The sequence below is a fragment of the Dryas octopetala genome, chromosome 3 (genome assembly GCF_963921425.1).
Source record: "Dryas octopetala chromosome 3, drDryOcto1.1, whole genome shotgun sequence".
In the NCBI taxonomy this organism is placed as follows: Eukaryota; Viridiplantae; Streptophyta; class Magnoliopsida; order Rosales; family Rosaceae; genus Dryas; species Dryas octopetala.
The window spans coordinates 3,599,314-3,619,619 of NC_141368.1; the positions used below are offsets into that span (position 1 = coordinate 3,599,314).

At 36.3% G+C, this 20,306-nt stretch overlaps 3 protein-coding genes across 6 annotated transcripts; 1 reads left to right on the forward strand and 2 right to left on the reverse strand.

Annotated features, from left to right (window-relative positions):
- Positions 1 to 133: 133 nt before the first annotated feature.
- Positions 134 to 2,848, forward strand: LOC147289702 (GroES-like zinc-binding alcohol dehydrogenase family protein). The gene is made up of 6 exons (XM_086236078.1): positions 134 to 525; positions 600 to 708; positions 779 to 870; positions 973 to 1,231; positions 1,907 to 2,050; positions 2,591 to 2,848. Exons 1-6 carry the CDS (start codon positions 176 to 178, stop codon positions 2,684 to 2,686), a joined length of 1,050 nt encoding a protein of 349 aa, XP_086092204.1. The 5' UTR covers positions 134 to 175; the 3' UTR covers positions 2,687 to 2,848.
- Positions 2,849 to 3,100: 252 nt separating this feature from the next.
- On the reverse strand, positions 3,101 to 6,339 carry ATG18D (autophagy 18 D-like protein). 4 transcript variants are annotated; one of them, XM_086236074.1, is made up of 6 exons: positions 6,243 to 6,339; positions 6,015 to 6,101; positions 4,862 to 5,684; positions 4,355 to 4,613; positions 3,797 to 3,920; positions 3,101 to 3,392 (listed from the first exon to the last, which is right to left on the reverse strand). In XM_086236074.1, the coding sequence occupies exons 3-6, from the start codon at positions 5,618 to 5,620 to the stop codon at positions 3,299 to 3,301; spliced, it is 1,236 nt and encodes a 411-aa protein (XP_086092200.1). In that variant the 5' UTR covers positions 5,621 to 5,684; positions 6,015 to 6,101; positions 6,243 to 6,339; the 3' UTR covers positions 3,101 to 3,298. The 4 variants fall into 4 exon arrangements, with proteins under 4 accessions (XP_086092200.1, XP_086092201.1, XP_086092202.1 ...); XM_086236075.1 differs by lacking the exon at positions 6,015 to 6,101; XM_086236076.1 differs by lacking the exon at positions 6,015 to 6,101 and having other exon boundaries at positions 6,141 to 6,269.
- Positions 6,340 to 13,677: 7,338 nt separating this feature from the next.
- Positions 13,678 to 19,163, reverse strand: LOC147289704 (uncharacterized). The gene is made up of 8 exons (XM_086236073.1): positions 18,127 to 19,163; positions 17,318 to 17,394; positions 17,038 to 17,206; positions 16,573 to 16,661; positions 16,308 to 16,472; positions 16,126 to 16,203; positions 15,115 to 15,218; positions 13,678 to 14,095 (listed from the first exon to the last, which is right to left on the reverse strand). The coding sequence occupies exons 1-8, from the start codon at positions 18,755 to 18,757 to the stop codon at positions 13,990 to 13,992; spliced, it is 1,419 nt and encodes a 472-aa protein (XP_086092199.1). The 5' UTR covers positions 18,758 to 19,163; the 3' UTR covers positions 13,678 to 13,989.
- Between the last annotated feature and the right edge of the window lie 1,143 nt (positions 19,164 to 20,306).

Consider the following 20,306-nt stretch of genomic DNA (forward strand, 5'->3'; position numbering starts at 1 on the left):
CTATTTAATTAACAATGAAATGAATAATAAAAATCAAAAGAAAGAAATTTTCAATATTTTTCCTCAAAAACGTCGACGTATTACTCACAGAACAAAACAAAATCAGTTACCCATATATTTGATTCCAACATAAAAATTTGAAACTCATTGTCGGAAAACTCCGAAGGAGGAAGAAATGGAGGCTCTAGTGTGCAGGAAATTGGGGGATCCAACAGTACCCATCTCAGAAGAAGGAACAGAGAGAGCAATAGAAGTCGAAAATAGTCACCCAATTCCTGAATTGAAGACTCCCACATCGGTGAGGGTGAGAGTGAAAGCTACTAGCTTGAACTATGCCAATTACTTGCAGATACTGGGCAAGTACCAAGAGAAGCCGCCCCTACCTTTCATCCCCGGCTCAGACTACTCCGGCGTCGTCGACGCCGTCGGACCCACCGTCTCCAAGTTCAGAGTCGGTGACCCAGTTTGCTCTTTCGCCCCCCTCGGCTCCTTTGCTCAGTTCATCGTCGCCGATCAGAACGAACTGTGAGTTAATCCCTCTCTCTCTCTCCCTCTCCCTTTTTTTTTCTCTCTCTAATGTGGGAATTGCATGTTGGAAGGTTTGGAGTGCCAGAAGGGTGTGATCTGGTGGCTGCTGGTGCACTTCCTGTAGCATTTGGTACCTCGCACGTGGCTCTTGTTCACCGGGCCAATTTGACCTCCGGCCAAGTACTCATCTTTATGATCTTCATCTATGTTTGTGTGTATCTGGGTTGTGATTTTTTATGTTTGTTTGTAGGTATTGCTGGTTCTTGGTGCAGCTGGAGGAGTTGGTCTTGCGGCCGTACAGATTGGCAAGGTCATTGGAGCCACTGTTATTGCAGTAGCTAGGTACTTACTTGTTTCATTGTTTTTGTTCTTGTGGGAATTGGGATTGCTTTCAATTCGATTCATTTAGAAATGGGTTTGTGTTATTGGATGCTGAATTTCCAGGGGAGCTGAGAAAGTGCAGTATTTGAAGTCATTGGGTGTTGATCATGTTGTGGACTCCAGCAGTCAAAATCTTATCCAGAGTGTCAAGGACTTCTTGAAAGCCAGAAAACTTAAAGGGGTTGACGTTTTGTATGATCCTGTTGGAGGCAAGCTTACTAAAGAAGCCATGAGGCTTTTGAATTGGGGGGCCAACATTTTGGTTATAGGCTTTGCTAGTGGAGAAGTCCCTGTCATTCCTGCAAATATTGCTCTTGTTAAGGTATGGCTAGTGGCTGTTTCGAGTCCCAAAATATTGCATTTTTTGGCTCAAATGAGTAATGCTTGCTTAAGATTTAAATGCTTAGAGTAAAATTAGAGTTCAATGATTGATTAGAAGGTAGGCTGTGGAAGTCATTTGGAATTGGCTATGATAACTAGAATTACCATAGAAGTCTTTGATGTACATGTTATTGTCTTTGAACTGCCAATGTTTGCTTCTAGCATGACATGATGAAGACAAAGAAAAGAGTAGTTTCCTTAAGTCTAATTGGTCACTAGATATTTCTACTTTTGTTTCCTAAGAAGGTAGTGATTTCAGAACCCAGTTGAAGGTTGAACTGTAACAGGCACCAGTTCTCAGTTAACTGACTTGTCTGGCTGCTTTAATCATCTAGCCTGTGACATCTGTATATGAAGCCATCATAACTTGAAATATATAAGAGTGATATTGGAGAAGACCTTGATGGAAACAGGTGTATAAGATTGATATTGGAGAGCCTTTAATTCAAACAGGAGAGTTAAAAACTGTGTATCTGAAATTTTCTCATAGTCACTGTACTTGTATTCACCATTTTGAACAAGTGTCTTGTCTTGTTTTCATTACATAAATATAAAGTATCCAGATGTTCGGCTCCAGTTTATAATGCCCTTTTACTTATGCATCACTTTGTACCAGAACTGGACAGTGCATGGACTTTACTGGGGTAGCTACAGAATGCATCGACCAGGTGTTCTTGAAGATTCAATTAGGGAGCTACTGTCATGGGTGGCAAGAGGCTTGATCACCATCCGCATTTCTCATACTTACCGCTTGCCAGAGGTCAGGAACTTCTTTACACTCTTTTTTAACCCCCTAACAGAAATACAATCTTAGAAGATTTAAGTAAAGCTTTTGCTAGAAGATGTGCCACCACCATTGGTTGTTGTCTGTTGAGTATATGCAGCCAGATATTCTGATGGCCGCATAAAAATATATGCAATGAAAGTCAAATTGTGAACATAAATGTACATATGGGTTTTTTCTTACCAACAAACTAGGTTGTCCTCAAAAAAAAAAAAAAAAAAAAAAAAAAAAAAAAAAAAAGATCTCTACATTGGTATCAACTTATTTGCTAAGGCATCAGTAGTGAGGGTTAACACTAATTGCTTCAAGGGTTTGGATAGGTTTGGCTTTTGAGTTGTAGAACTCATCATATATTGAACCATATTTAGTATATTTCGTTAAGGGACTTGGTCAATTATTGAACATATAATTTGGATTCATGATCATTCTGCATGATTTGTTGCTTTAATTTAAATTTATTGTGGAAGTTTGATCATCTGAGCTGTTGTCAATGACTCAATTACTTGTAAATGCCAGGCCAATCTTGCTTTTTCTGCCATCAAAGATAGGAAAGCCATTGGAAAAGTGATGATTGTTCTCGACAACCAGAGGAGTGTGAGATCAAAGCTTTAATTTGACCAAAATTCAGCTGGGATGGGCGGATTGTAGTCCTAGACACTTAAAATCCATATACTGTCCCTTTCATAGCTTGTGACAAACACATGGTTTACCTTTTGATCATTGTGATTAAAATAAATGAATAAATTATACATGTAAGATTAGATGGTTTGGTTCCGTGATAATAGTTACGAACCCTGTGATAACTCGTCCGATATATCAACACATCCAATTTAGCCGGATTTATAAGTTTATTTTTCAAAAAATTAAAGAACTAGGAAAAGTAGGTGGAGCACCTTTTCAGATTGCAATTTCTGAAGCTGAAATAAAAGTGTTAATTCTTATGATTTTTAAGAAAGATAAAAATGACTGCATTTGTTGATATCATATATCAAGGAACCTACGAGACGACTTACATACTCAGCAACATTTATCATTACGAGAAATAATGAAATATAATCATTGGCATTATTTCAGGAAATATATAGTATTATTTTTTGTTTGAACGAGATATATAGTAAGGAGGATCAATAAAACAGTTCCAAATATTTACATTCAATGAGCTATTCAATCAGTATGTACACAGGACTAGAAGAATGTATAGCTCCAGGAATTATGAGAACAACGCTATCTTGGTCTACTGTCAGTTTTCAGAAACCTTACATATTCCTGTTGCAACATCTCACCTCCATGCACTGGATCAAAACTGCACCTGTAGAAACTGATAAATGCAGACAATATAATGAATCAGAGAGCAGGGTAGGAGGAAGACAGAGATGAAATGGTCCAAGTTTGACAGGAAAAAAAACAACCATCAAAGTAACTAATGCTATATATTAATGCTGCTGTCTGCCAGAATCACTCTCATTCAGGTCCTTAGCTCAGGCTTTTCACTAGTCGAACTACTACATAATTAAAAGTACGACTGAAGGGGGGTCAATTTAAGTAATCTTCCTTTCTTTTCTTTTCTATTAATTAAAAAAAATCTTCTTACAATTTCATTCATGAATCCAGAAAACCATCAAGGAACAATTACTTTAGTTCCAAGACTTTAAGCTAGAGAAAAATGAAAAGGTGCACAAAAATTAATGAAAAGGAAAACGATAACAATGCACACACCCATACCTCCCATCCATGCCAACAATGATGACAGTGTTTTGAGAACCAAATGCGGTTATGAATTGAGTGTCTTCTGGCAAGCGGAACTGAGCAAATGACCATTCTGAGCTAAAATATTTAGGTAAAACCCCTGGGAAATTGTCAGAAAGATTAGATAGTTATAGAAGAAAACACTAAAAAGTAAAAACTATGTAATGCCAAAACATTACAAAAAAAAAACTCCAAACCAAAGTTCAGAAACATCATTTGCTTATAGAGATGGAAATATTTACGCCCCTCAAATGACAAATTTCTGTGCTCTTATGGAAAGTAATAGCTGGGAGAGAACCCACATACTTGACCATATGAAAGTTGAGAACATCCATCAAGTTTCCATATTCAGGTTTCTTTATAGAAACGTATCATCAAGTTCCCTTAGCAGTGTCACATGTCAATTTACACAAAATATATTCTTGCTTGAGTTGAACCTTAATACAAAAATGCAAGATATCCAAGCACATTACTCGCAGATGATTCATAGTAATTCCAAGTCTTCAAAAATTATTTTTTGGCACATTAGCTTACCTCTCATGAAAGACAAAGATGAACAAGAATTTGCACCAGTGTTTGGAGATATTAGTGGATCTAGGGAATTTGATGAATTCTGTTGAGACAGTGCTGGCCCTTGAACAGCATTTGAATGAGCAGATAAATCCTCCCTAACCACTCTAACTCTGAGGCTGAATATATGGACAGTGCCTTTGTCACTTGATGCTGCCAACCACTGGACATTTGGAGAGAGAGCAATACTGTAAATCTCTGCTCTGTCCACACCTCTGCGTACCTACATGGAGGCAATAAATGAAAGTGAAGTCTTTGCCTTACTAGTGGGCATCATTTCGCCCATACATGAGAGAATAATATTATACAAGGAAAATTATGGCTAAATATAAATGACCTTGGTTCTACTTAATAATTCACAGCATGTTAGTGTAAAATAATTACTTTCTAATTCCACATCCCAAGCCATCCATCATAAACTTGAAGAACAATCAAAATTTATAATTAAAAGTTCACAATTCAATATGCTACCTCTTGTAAACGAGTCCCATCCATCGTGTTGAAGATCCTTATCAAAGTACCCTTTGTACTAGCAGTTGCAAGAAGCAGCCCATCCATTGTTAAGGTGAAGCATGCAATATGAGAATCATGAGCATTGATTAATTTTGTCATATTCAGCCCAAAATGTTCAATCCGGACTTGTCCTCGTTGAAGGCCTGGGCAAGCCAGCACAGATGTATTTTGATGGTGTGAAAGGCAGCACAATCCCCTAGGATTTGCTACAGTCTCCATCTGATGCAGCAGCTTTAGATCCATAAAGTTGTAAACATATATCTTGTGTTCAAGAATAGCAACTATGCGATCACGTCTTAATTTCACTGAACGGACCTCAGACCTGAATGAAAATTCACCAATACATCGGCTCTGATGATCATCCCAAATCATGACTTTGTTAGGTGGATATTGGGAATTGTCTCCACTACCAACAAGTACGAGAATGTTGCATCGGAATAGCATCTCAACAATTTTGAATCCCCCACTTTTCAAATCACGTCTGAAAGTTTCCTTGAAAGGGTCACAGTTATAGATACGAAAACCATTACTCGTGCCTGCAGCAAAGCAACCATAATCCTGATTCCAGGATACAGAGAGTAACTCTGTTTCGTCACTGTCATTGATGTTCGGTTCAAGTGGGGTAAAAGAACCAGAAGCCCCAGAATCTGGTGATTCATACATGCCAAGCCTTGCGGGTGCAGGTATTCCTCGAGATGTTGAAACTGTTGAACTCATGAAGGAAGCAGACACAGGTACAAGCAATTGCCACAATCAATTATCACCAGAAACAATAGACAACCTGGACAGACAGATAACCACAAGTTCAATTCTGCCATTGCCAACACAAAATTCTATATAGGATGCTTCATGCTTCAAATAGAATACAAGTGTTTACATGGGTAACTCAGCTAAACACACCCACAACTTCCCACAAGGCCCTAATCTCCAATGCCCATTTCCAGATTCACCAAATTTCATTCATAAGCCATAAACAATAAAAAGCAAGAATTCGAAAATGCACTTTGCCTAAGGAAAATTGTTGTCAAATAATTAAGGAATGACAAGATTATGGACTGGTAAATCTGGACCAACGAACTGCAAAGACAATCATATATAAAAACCCAATTACCATCATGAATTTTTACGAGCTTATTAGGGTTACAACAGCCTTTGATAATGATCAGCGAAAAATTAAAACCTTCATACCGCTGCAAACCTTCAATCCGAAAATAAATAAATAAATAAAGGAATTAACTGTAATTGAAGAAGAGAAAAAGACAAAGGACATTGAAACAGCAGCAATCGAATAGAATTGAAATTCAGAGCGAGAGTCAATTGCTGAATTTCGATGACTGACTTTTTTCTGATCTGAGAGACAATCGTATCTGAGACAGACAGGCCAGAGCAAACGAGACGACAACGATACGTCTGTGTTTTTCATTTTTTAAAATTTCTTCTATTTTCTTCCCGTCTTTTTTGTTAAAAAATTATTATTATTTATTCGTTTTGTTTTCATTTTTGTATTTGTGTCTTTGCCTTCGGTCCGTGACTCAGTAGTCCGCATTTCTGGGATTGATTTATTTAAGAAAATTTAAAAATATATTATAGATATTATTGGTCGAATTAAAATTTCAATATTATTAATTATGTACCTTAAAATTATCCAACACTGGCAATTACTAATGACAAAAATTTAGAAGAGATCACTTGATGCCAAATGTCGTTTCCTTTTTAATTTCAAGGGTGAGGGAGAGATAAGGTAATTAAAATTAGGATATATCAAGCATTTAGTTCCCTTTAATCTTAAAGTTTATGTTTTGTTCAATGCCTCCAATGCAATCTAATTAGACATGATAATTTGTCAAGAAATCAAATGCATTATAGAGTCCTTGATTTTTCTTTACATAAGCTATCGGATTAAAATATTTTTGATTTAGGTAATTTTTTGCATAAATAAAATTACATAACTTGGTAGGACCAAAAGAGTATTTAATTTCTCATAACTACCAACTGATTCGTGTTTGAGCCTCATAAAAACAGAAAAAAGTATTGAGCACTCCTATGCATATCACAAACTCAAGAACTTGTGATTTATAAACAAAACATCCTTTCTTTTTGGTAATAAATAATCTCTTTTGGTAAAAAGTTATGCATGCTTAGAGCATTCTTCTTAACAAATAATGCATGCCTTATCATTATTCATATTCTTTGATTTTCAATGGCAGAACGGAAACTACCAAAAGCATCAATGCGAGCACTTTTGTCATTAAAATTGCCTTATTGTCATTTACTTAAATAAAAAAAAATTAAACACAAAAATACCAGTGTAAATAAATTTGGGCATAATACAACCAAATTTGAACTTTATCCTAACAAAAATATAGGACCCAAGCTGGTATCAACCATTTAGGTTTGAAACTCCTGAGAAGAAAAACAAAAATAAGGGACCACAGCTAGTGCATGCAATGCAACCAGGTCTTTATTTTCCCTTCCTTATCCAAAAAAAAAAAATTGCAACCAGATCTGTGTCTGTCTCTGGCAAGAAAATTACAAAAGATAAGGTGTAGTGGAGGAATTCCAAGTTTCATCTTTTTAAACAAATGCTGATTTCAGAAAGAGGAACTTCCATGACCTCGAATCATTCCATATATATACATCTCATATAGTCATATGCCATGCATTAACCCATTACCACTCACCGCCCATTTCCAAAAGGCAAATTATAAATTAGTTAACCCCCCAAAAAAAAAAGAATTAAAATATTTATATATAACCACCTCCAAGAAAGCTGTAAGTATACATTGCTGGCTTTTCATATTTGTTCCACGTACACGTGAGTATGGCCATGAGTTTTAATTTTTAAATTAAGTTTATATATATATACAGAGACAGAGTCAGAGAGAGAGAAAGAGAGATTAGTGTTTAATTATAGTTTTTTTTTTAAAAAAGCATTGAAGAGTACTGAATGGCACAAGTCCAGATGAAAGGAAAGCTGTACAGAGTGGACATATTTCGATGAACACATGCAAGACAGAAGAGCGAGGTCTTAACAAATAAAGCATATACTGAATACTTGTTTACCTGCGCAAAGATACATTACAGATTTACAGCAACCAGTCAATATTCAAGAAAAGGTAGTAAGTTCTCGAAACTTTTCCAGTGGCCGAGTATAGGATTAACTGTGCCTACCACAAATCAATGCAGCACGAATGCATGGTGCTTGCTGATGTTGCATGTATTGCTGCATGTTACTGATATACCACATGTATATTTAAACTAACCCTTGTTCGACCGTATGTTAATTGTACGAATACCGTATGACATAAAAACATATATCATAAACCAAATCAGATAATGAAAAATCTATTTGTATGTCATGAGTATCCATATATAGATGCTTGGGGTGTACAAGGACATGCAAGACTGTACAAAATGAGATGCTTGGAGTGATAGGTAAGGTAAAAACTGAAGTGGGAAACAGTATGCGTTATATGCATGTCATAAATATTGGTACCACAGACGAGAAAATTGGGGGAAAGGGAAAGCAAATGGGGTGCAGGAATGGGAAAAGCACCTGATCGAGCAGGTTTAATTATTTTCACTTGTCCAGTGAAAAAAGTAAAAAATATCATATGAAGGGACCAAACCTGCAGGGGTGAAATGATAGATGAGAGACTGTCATCAACTCAACTCAACGGGCAATTAGTACAAGTAGCTTCATGGGCCCTCCTCCATGGCACCAATAGTACGGCATATATTTCTATAATCTTGAGGTTCTGAGTTCGAAAGCTACAATCTTTTTCCTCTTTTTTCTTTTGTTGGTTCGCAAGGTGCATAGTGAAGCTACACTTGAGGTACAGACTCATTCTCTAATAACTTTAACTTTTGGTGTCCTATAAATTTGAGACTAAGGACTAAAGAAGATGATTTGAAACTAACTAAATCTTTTGCACCAAAGTTTACAAGTGGGTATGTCTAACATTCTTACTATAAACTATAAATATGGAAAAAATGGAGGCAAAGGAGAGGAGGAGCTCCCTTCAGTCCAAGCACAGAAAGCGGGAAGTAAAATATCTCCCGCTTCATTCACACAACCACAGTAGCAACAAATTCCATTGCTGACGATATCCTCTTCTTTTTTCTACTGAGTGCTTGAGTGAATGAGTCGGCAGTTACTTCACAACCCATTCAATCCATTCCATGAGTGGACTGAAGAAAGCTCTCTCTCACCATTTCTTCATTCTTTTCATATATGCATTAATTTATTCTTATTTGTACCAATAAATTAAGCCTAAAGTAAAACCCAGCATGCAACTCACTGCACCACCACACATTCATTGGTCGGACTACTACTTCATGTCCTTTTTTCTGACAATATTAATTCATAGAACCAACTAAATTAATTAAGATCAAGGAAAACCCACCATGCAACTGTAGTAGTAGTAGCTAGAAGTAGTAGTATTGCACCCACTTCCACACTCAAAAAGAAGTCAGAGTGACATTGAGCAAACCTCTGCACATCACAGAAGCAAAGATAATGAATTTTAATATGCAGCTTTCATATTAAAGAAGCTAATGCAAGTACAAGCTATATATATAATAGTATATTGAGAGCTTTTGCCATTAAAAATGCCCAAAACTAGCATTAAGGGCATTAAGAAAAAGGGAATTAAGATTTAAAAAAAGGTAAAACAAAAAACACAGATTTAGATCATTAATTCTTTCTCATTCCCAACTTAGTGACCCAATTTATCACTACCCACAAAATTTAATTTGTAATGGATTAAAGAAGCTATCAATCACTAAACATATTGATAACAGATTCACCTTGTGGTTGGTTTCTACCCTCATGAATCCCAGAAGAGGCTAAATAAGAGAAGAAAATAAAACATGTGCATCTGAGAAATCTAGACTAAAGATTGAAACCCCATTTCCATCATGAACAAGTTCATCAACTAGTTAATTCAAAGTATTAAAAAAAACTAATATATATATATATATATATATATATATACAGAAGAGAGGGTATATATTACTGTTGAAAAAATAAATAAATAGAAAACATGTACAGACTCAATATTAACAACAAAATTTGGTTCTATGAGATACTAATAACTGAATATTTAGCAAACTTAAAAATAAAGAGGCTACTAACCATTATTATAAAGAGACTATAGCTTATAGCATAAAACCCATTTGCTAGCTGCTTCAGACTAATCAATTAAAGCTTCAAAGGACCAAATAATGCTTCAAAAAAAAGGACCAAAATCATACCAAACTGCAGCTAACAGTGAGAGTAAAAGCCCCAAGCCATAATTAATGTAAGAAAAAACTTCAGAGCGTAGGGAAAAGAAAACATTGACTTACTTGTTGTGAAACTTCCAAGCAGTACATACTACTTACTACAAATATCTACAGTGAAAAGCTTAATTGTCAGTCATCAGACTCATCACTCTATACGATCCAAACAAAAGAGACCGTATATTCAACTTAACTGTGGGTGTTCTTCATATTTTATGGAAGGTCTGCTACATATATACATATATATATATGACCCTAAAATCGAAATTAGAACCGTTTTTGAAAACCCTAATCTATATTTTTGTGGCACTAGCTCTTCAGGTTGAGAAACAAACGTAGAGAAAAAAATTACAAAGAGATGGGGGTAAAGAGAAGAGGAGGAAGTTGCAGAAAATTAGAAAGAGGAAATCAGTTTTGATATTTCTGAAGCAAAGGGAGTTGGTGCGTCATTGTTCATGAGAGTCAGACACAGGAAAGCGACTCAGGATCTCAGCAAAAATCTAAAGCAGGAGAGAGAGAAGGGGGTTCACTTTTCTAGCTGATAGCTTCAGGAGATTTTCTAGAAGATAATTGTGGAAATAAACAAGAAATGTGAGAGATTAACTATTAAGTAATAAGCATTACCTAGCTCTCTCTCTCTCTCTCTCTCTCACTCTCACAAGCACAACAATAACACTTACACAAATGTAAAACACCCAGTGAGCTTCACTCTCAACCAGAGGGGAGGAATATAAATAGACAAGTCTGTATTGTGTAATATAAATTCACAATCATCTATATTATAATATAAAAATTAATTAACATAGTAAATTAGTAATACATAATCAATTTTATTTTAGAGAAATTATTTTCCCAGTTTTGGGGTAACTGTAGGTTAAGCTTGTTTGAGGAGATCGAGATTCTGAGATGTGGACAACCGACAACCCACGTCTCTCTTTCTCTCTCTCTGACACTACTGTGTGTTCTCTCTCGCAGTCCAACCTCAGCTAGCTGTGTTGTTTGTAAGTCTCTGCAAGCAGTCAATTCTTTTCTTCTCCTTCTTTTTTTTTTTTTTTTGGTCTGAAAGAAAACAATCAATTCACTTCTTTAGTTTTTGAAACACCACAGGTTGGGGTGGGGTATGTAATGTCCTTCTTATTATATTTTTAATGAGACAGCTTTTCAACCTATCTTCTTTCACATTATGTAATTTCTAGCTTTGATGTTTGAGGCATCCTATCCTTGTACAGTGCAAACAGAGTTTTCCACTAGCGGCAGCCAATAGGTTCACATTTGGGAGGAAAATTTTGAGAAAATGTATTCAATATCTCATCGCTTGTCCAATCAGTAATAGTTTAATTTGGCTAAACAAGGATTTTTTTACTTTGAACTTTTGAAGTACTACACTACTACCCTTTTGGAATTTCCATAAAAACAGCATTACCCTTTGTTTTTTTCTTTCTTTTGGGGGGTAGGGTAATAATTCCCTTTCCTCCACTGAAAAGGGTAAATTTTGATGCAATATGAAATAGAGATTTCCCTCGTGCCATCTTCACATTCGAATTTACAATTTGGTTACCAAAGAAAGGACCCCACCCAAAGTATCAACAAGAAAAAATATTAGTCTATCTAATACTTACACAGTTACACGGTCTAAAAGAGTATAATTTAACATTGAAGAAAATTGAAATGCACTCAAAACAAGTTGTAAATGTTATAATTAGAATATTCGTTCCTAAAATAATTTACAGAGAACGGAAAGACTAAAGATATTATATATTGTCATATAATACATAGAGTTTTATTTCAATATGAGATTTTATATTCTCGAACTATACATTAGTACATTAATCATTGTCTTGAACAGTAACTTGGTTTGTACCAGAAAAATGTAACTTAATTTTATGTGTATGTAGCTGTATAATGTGACTGTTAATTTATGGTCCACTTTACCAGGTGTGAGGTCAGAGAGTAGTAGTGGGTGGAAACCAGGCCGGCATCTGTGCATTTCTTAGCTAGTCTTATTTGCCATCATATATACAACACTCAAAGTATACTGTTCGACTGTCTGAGAGCCTCTCACTCTCTCAGAGACTGGTATCAGAATTTTGCTAATGGCATTAAATCTATCTACACTCATTGCTCACTGCGCAAGTGCGCTGGAATCAAAGCAATTGCCAAAGGGATGGTCTCAACTCTCGATGTGATTTTCGTGGCAACCCCAACTACTACTAACAAGAGTATGTTTGAAAGTGCTTCTGTAGAAAAAGTTTTTATTAAACTGGGCTTTTCTTATAAGCGTCTTTATCAAAAGCACAAAGATGTTTTTACTAATTAATGGCATTTTCCGTTTTTGGACCTTCTAAAAAAACTGTTAAACAGAAGTAAGTTGTAGAAGGTGATGAACTGATGATGTTCCAATATTGCCATTAAATGCGAAGCCCGAGAAGCAAATATAGAGAAATGAAGCGGGAAGCGTCATATGAAGAAGGTGGTGATGCAAATCAAAGGATAGGAGTCAACGCTTTAGCAATGATCCATGATGTGAAAATAACCGTGGTCCCAAAATACAAAAGTTGAGTGCCATAATAAGGAAAATGAAAGAGGACTAAAATATTCAGCAGATGCACAAGTGAATGCATGAGCTGTTTTTTGTATTACTTTAAAGCACTAACAAAACATGAAGATTGCAGGGATGACAATATTATCGCTTGATCCCACAACCGTCAACTATGGGGAGCAGCAGCAGTCACACTATATATGTCACTGCCTCACTGGACCACCAAATGCCTTCTTTTTTATGCACAATTCTGATCCTGCTTATCCTGATTGGATTCATCACTCAGAAAACCTTGTAAAGTTTATTCACTTTAAATGTCAAAACCAATGGACCACAATTTTTTAAATTTTTTTTAATTTCATGGCATGCAGTACCTCATGCACAAGTGTGAAGAACCCTAATAGAAGTAATATACTAGAAAGCACGCTGCGGCTTTAATATCCAAACTAAGCAACGAATGCCCAGAAATGATCACACTGTCACAACTCACACCACAATGGGTATCCCACTATACCCTTTGTGGTGTCTTACTATAGCTATGCAAACTACAGCCCACTTTCGACCCAAAAAAAACTACAGCCCACTAGTCTAACTTGGTATCATTTGTCCACTGTAAATGCTAAAACATAGGCAAGGGCCCAGCAAAAAAATAAAAGTACTTAACCAGATTAATATTCAACCTTCAACGGTCTTTGTTTTTTTTTTTGGTAAAGAAACTGTATTGCAGACAAAAGTAAACCCTTTAAGGAATCATAATTCTAATTCCAAAAGTGTGACTTACATTACAGATAACACTCTTCATTTTTCTTTCAAGTATAAAACAAAACCCCAGGATTAAAAGTAGCCACCTCAGCAAAAAGATATGCATGAAAAGCTTTTTAACTTATTAGTGGAGGAAGAGAGAGAGAGAGAGAAAGAGAGAGGGAGGGAGGAAGCATCTATACAAAGGAGATAACATATCAAGGAGGACCCCCATTCATCAGAGGCACATTTTTGTAGATGGGATATGGAGTTTAGTAATCATGTCATCTGTTTTATCATCCATTGGGTTCATGGATGACTTCATGATTGCAACACATGGATATAATAACAACCCACATCTCCCTCTAATAATACCTTCCATCTGATTACCTGGAGGCAACCTAATGATGATACAATGTTATCAGAATACACATTCATTTTCCTATAACAAGAACAAAACGAGACAACGTTATCAATGATGATGCTGCTCATATATCTATGCTACCAAACGGAGAACTCGGATTTAGAACAACTGGAAAAATAAACTTGTTGATCCATCCCCAAATGTTCGCAGATCCGCAGCTTTTACCAGTGCCCTGCACAGAGGGCAAGTTCTTTCTCTCTCAAACCTAAAAAGGTAAGTAATTGTCAGTTACTCAATAAATAAAAAGATGAATATAAGCACTACAGTATAAAATAGTTGAAAAAATAGTAATTCCTAGCCATAGCCAGTAGGAACCTTATAAGATTCTGGTTAAATTAAGCAGCAAGAACATCCACAAAAGTGGCATGCAGTTCACCCGGAACCAATGCTTCTGACAAATAGATGAGAAGGGATGCCAATATTTGAATTGAAAGCAGAATTTACAAGAGGCATAATCCTGTTAAACCATGGGCTTTTTTCTGAGAAGTTAGAGGGTTCACCAGGTAAACATGAGAGAGACATTTACTAGAATTACATTCCATCCCTTTAAAAAACAGGTCCTCACCTAGGATCTAGATCCTCTCATTGTCTTAGCTATCCTTGTTTTTAGATCCAAGCGGTCTATTAGAAACCCAAGGGTTATCATGTATTTTTGACTTTTATTAATAAACCTTAAACAAGATGGGGAGAACCCTTTTTAATAGACCACTTGGATTAAAAATCAAGAATAGCCAAGACAAGGAGAGGATCCAAATTCTTTCACCTAACAATATTACCTAAGAGAGCAAGTTTATTGTGCACCATGTTTCTTTTCCTGTCCAATAACAGTCATAATTCATAACACCACAACTATAGAAGCAAAGGATTTCTACTCATTTATACAAAGATCAGGCTCTAACTCCCAACGCTATCAGTTAAGAGAATGTCCTGTTCTAATTAACAGAAGTCAATAACAAAAAGGTCTATGTGTTCTGCAGTAAATATTTTGGTGGATAAGGACAAAAAATTGATCCCCGCCTTCCTTGTCAAGAACTAACACATACTGGCATTTTTAGTTCAAATCCTTCTTATTTAAGAATTTATGAGGCTTATCATTAATACTCAAAATCGACATGCAAGGAGCAATACCAGACAAAAAATAAGAAACTCATCTTTCAATATTATTAATGCAATATCATGATCATTGATTTAAAAATCGGTGAGAAAGAGAATTAATTGACTAACCATTCAGAGACACAGTCCTCGCAGAAGATGTGTTTACAGCGTAACAGGATTGGAGCATGCATCTTCTCCTGGCAAATGGCACAAAGGTCTCCTGCTGCATTTACCTGAATCAAAATAATTATGAGCTAGAACGCACAGATAACTACTTATGTGGAAAAACAATGGTCTTAACCATATAACACTAACCATGCTTTAATGCACACAGAAGCAAGAGATGTAGACATGGACATATATTGATAACAAAGCTTCAAAGTTGCAGCAATAAGCTCTTGGGTTTTAGGGTTGCAACAAAAGGGAATTCTTGCTTGAAGCTATCTGACTGATTTTTTTTGGCTTACTAAAAAACAGAAGGTTAATTAATTATAGGTATGGCCCCTGAACTATACCCCAATTCTCACTTTGCCTCCCGAAACTTATTTTGACTCACTTTGCCCTCTAAACTTCCTCCTGTGTTTTTAAATGCCCCATTCCTTCAAGTTTGTAAGTTTTTCTCTTTGCTTGCTTACATGGCAATTTTTTAAGGAACATTTTGGTCAGAAGAAAACAAAATGCCTTCAACATCTCTCTCTCTCTCTCTCACACACACACACAGAAATTGGTCGTGGCCGAAAGAGTTTCAGAGCTCTGAAACTCATTCAGCCATTAAAGGCAGGTGAAGAAGGTCCTTGGTAACTTGCAGTAAGAGGATAAGGCACACCACTATCAATAGGCAGGAAGAGGTTACAAATTACAAGACAATAAAAGAAATAAAAATAATAAAGAACTTTGAAAGGTTACATAGCCAACTAGCTTCTAAGTCATTGAAAGGACAAGAAAACCAAGAGTAACAGTTTTAAAGATTAACATCAAACAAGATATATAAAAGATGGATTGTAACCTATAGCCTATAGGTTTCCCTTTTGTATGACAGAATAAAACCTAGAGGCCATAACACAAATAGGAAGAAACTGATATCAACCTTGTTGATCCAACTTCCAAAGTAAATTTTAATCATTTAGTTAGATTTCATACCTGTTCCAACGTTGCATAAGACCCATAATGGATATCCTTTCGCGATAATGCCCTTATGGCAGCCAAAAAGGATTGGACCTAAAAAGAAACAAATTAAAAATGTTAACATATGTATCCGATTCACGTGCCACGAAGTATATCATCATCTTCCATTCCAACAGCTTACAGCATAATAGAAGTACCTTCTCAACAACAGATGTTAGCTTAAAAGTTAAATATAATCCTGTAGTAAGTGATGAGAAGAGGCTTCCATAATCTTTGTTCAGGAAGAATCGATACCAAACAGGTGCTGGTAACAAGGCACGGTACAGCAGCAGCGAATACTCAACTACCGTTAGAATTTGACCCTTCAAGATGAGATAACAACTTTCAGAGAGTTCTTGCAAATTAAGAGATACTTTCAGATAATATGTTCATGGAAATTTCTAATGCTCAGCATCAAATCACCTGCCGACGATAATTATGGCCTCTGCCATTCTTGTAGTAAATAAGCAACAGACACTTTAAAGCCATTGTTGCCTGTCTCACCATAGTATCTGAAAGTAACAAAATTTAGAGAAAGCCCCTCCCACATATTCAAACAAAGAAAAACATTGCACAATAAGAGCAGTGGCATAGAAAATAATAGGCAACATATAGACTGCTCAAACAGCACATTGATAGATAGACTGCAAGTAAATTCTCCCCAGTAGAAGCAAAAAGGTAGAAGCCGACATAAAATGCTTAAATTAAGCACTAAACCGTTTGGACGAACTTATAGAATTTAAATTAAGGACTTAAACACAAAATTTAGATTCCTATTGAAATTTTAGTGAAGGTTGCAATAGATCAACAGCCTACTCTACATCTAGCAATATTAGCATAACAATTGTATTTACTATAACATTATAACAATGAAGATTGTATACATACCATTTACCAAAATGATGAATATGGCATGCCAGAAAGGTGGTATGGCTTTTGGAGGAATCATTGCCAACGGGTATAGAAGATCATCATTTCGATACCACCAATAAACACCAACTACGTGAACCATAAAAGCAACAGCAATACCTACAAGAATAGAGGTTTTCCTGTCTCCCTACAGAAACCAACAATTGTTTGAGCTTTTTAATCTGATTTTGAGAAGATTTTGGGGTGGGTGAAAGAAAGGATAAAAGAATCTCATAAAACCAAAGACAGGGTAAATCACCTTTAGAGCTGTCTGCTTCCGAACAACATCATTTGACCTATACATGACAGCTGATATCCATATAGTGACAAAGCAACCTGCAAAGTTAACACCCAATAAATCACTAAATAAATAGCACTCCAGTAATGAAAACCACATGACGAGCACATATTAAACCATTTAGGTGAAGAAAACATCGCCTTTAATCGACATAAATACTGCCACTTGACAGTTAAATCATATCACTTATGAGAAAGGATATTTTCTCAGTACCATGTAAGCTTAAGATTCAGACGTCTCATTGTTAAGACTGAAAACTAAACAGGTGCCTGGTTGAAGAAACATTGTCCTCAAGATTTGAATTGTTTGTGTATAATGTTGCAGCCTCTCACATTGGCATCCCTATGATAGTTGATAACATGCATAATATATTGAGCTTTATATGGCTAGAGTTTATATTTCATGATACAATTATCAGAAAGGCTTTTCTACATCTTTAACGTTTAGCAGTTAATGTTATCAAATAATATGGATGTGACTCAAATAAAATGGGCCAGGAAAATCCTAGCTCCAACCAAATTGTAAAACCAAGCTTAGTCCAAATGTCTAATATACTATTTTTCCCTTCAACCCAAGTTGAAGATTAGAGAACGCATCAAATATAGACGAGCCCAAATAAAATAGTTCAACTGAAATACCACAACAGTTTCACACATAGAGTAAATCCTAAAATCCAAACAATTCAAATCACCCATATATGCTATCAAAATTGTACAAATCATCCCAACTACAATATGCACCTAAATACCAAGTAAGCAAATGGTGAGTACCTTGCAAATGCTGCCGAATGAACACAACGAGTAAGAGCAGCGAAAATGGAAGAATCTGCTCAATCCACCTAGCTACCTGTTGAATGTCATATCTCTGGTAAGGAGAATCCCTAGAATTCTCATCCACGCCATTCCCAGAATCCCCAGCCTCACGCCCATGTTCCGGCGACGACGGAGGCACCAAGGGGACTCTCTCGCCCGCCCCGACGCCGCCGCCATTGGCGGTCCCGGGCTGATTATCCAACGCCTGCACCCCACCACTGTGCCCTACCGATCCACCATTCTCGTCCCCGACATGCCCTTGAGACGGCACCGTATTGCCGCGGTCTTCCGGTTCACCCGCGCCGATAATCCGAATCGAAACCTCTCCCGTATTGCTGGAGCCGCTGGTGCAGGCCGTAGGGGAATGGGGCCGCGAATCGGCGACGACGCCGGCGTTGACCACCGGAGCGTCGGTCTCGAGGGGCGAGGAGCTCGGAGAAAGTATGCCGGAATAATCCAATACGAACGAAAGCGGTGACTGGAAGAATCTGAGAGCAGGAAATTGCATAGACCCAAACGTCGTCGTATTGTTGTTACCAGTGTTACCTCCACCGGTACCACCACTACTATTTCCGGCCGTTGCCTCCATTAAAACCCTAACGTTCTTCGATTCTTTTACCTTTTTCAATCGAAGCAATGAGAGATTGATTGTTCGCGAACGAACAAAAACAAAAACGACCGCGTTTTTGCGGTCTCTGTCAGACGATGGATTCTGAGGATTGGAGAGAGACGACGGCAGAGAATGGGACCGTTGAAGAAGAAAACGTCAAAACGACGACGGAGTTGTATGTACTGAATGATGATGGATTGGGCCAATTACTGAGCTTTACTGAAAATTCCAAGCTCGACACAAATTTCGGGAATCAACCTCTTCTTCAAGTAATACATGAACGATGATGAGCAAGCAAATGCGTCGTCGTCTTTCTCTGACCTTTTTTGTTTTTGTTTTTATTTTTTTTTCCTCTTTTTTATTTTTTTCATTGTGATTGTCATTTGCAATTGCCTATTGGCGCTACCAGTAACGTGTTGACTTTGTTCACCAATAGCCCTTTTTTTCCCTTTTATAATTTTGCATTCGCCGTTTGCCGTGTGCATCTTTTTTTGTTTTGTTTTTTGTTTCCCATTATCTCTGGCTTTTTGTTTTAAATATGAACGATACTTGGTCACCCCTTTTGGGTAGCTCAAGGTCACCTCACCCTCTAAATTTTGATTTCGGCAATATTGATATCGGTGCATGATCACAACTTTTTATTTTTTAGATTACTTATTATAGAGCTTTTTTACAAAAAATTAATTTAATCGAAAATTGTTTGGTTATATAACTATTGTCGATTGAATAAAAAAAAAAAATCAACGATTTGATAAAAAAATCACTCTTTAATTGAAAATCATATATTTTTCTATTTAATTAACAACATTTATATAATCAAACGATTTTCCGATTAATTTGATTTTTTACAGAGATAATCTTTAATATGTTATCTAAAAAATGAACGATTCTGATCATACACTGACATTGTCAAAATTAAAATTTGAGAGGGTAGGGTGACCCAAGTATTGTTCTTTAAATATTGAACCATAGTTAGTAATATATCGGACAAAGAATATGTGTTATGTGTATAAGTATTATTCTATGTTTATTTTAAAACAGGCTCCTTCTGTTGAGGTATATCTCAACTTATTTATGTTGAGGTATACCCTGTTGGGGCCCACACGAGTCGTTTTGTGTCGATCCGAACCGTTCAATTTTTACATCTCCATAGATAGATCATCCTTGCAAAAAATTAGCCAAATCGGAAATCATTTGCCTATCTAACTTTGATCAAATAAATGGACGAACCAAATATTTTTGATAAAACCGTCCATTTGTTTTATCAAATTTAGATAGGCAAATGATTTCCGATTTGGCTAATTTTTTGCAAGGATGATCTATCAATGAAGATGATCCTTGCGAACGGTTCGGATCGACACAAAACGACTCATATAGGCCCCAACAAGGTTATACCTCAACATAAATAAGTTGAGGTATACCTCAACAGAAGGAGCCTGTATTTTAAAATACTGTAATTTTTTAACTATATTCTTTTTTTTACTTATATTATACAAATATAAAATACATTTTTTTTTTATTGAACTAG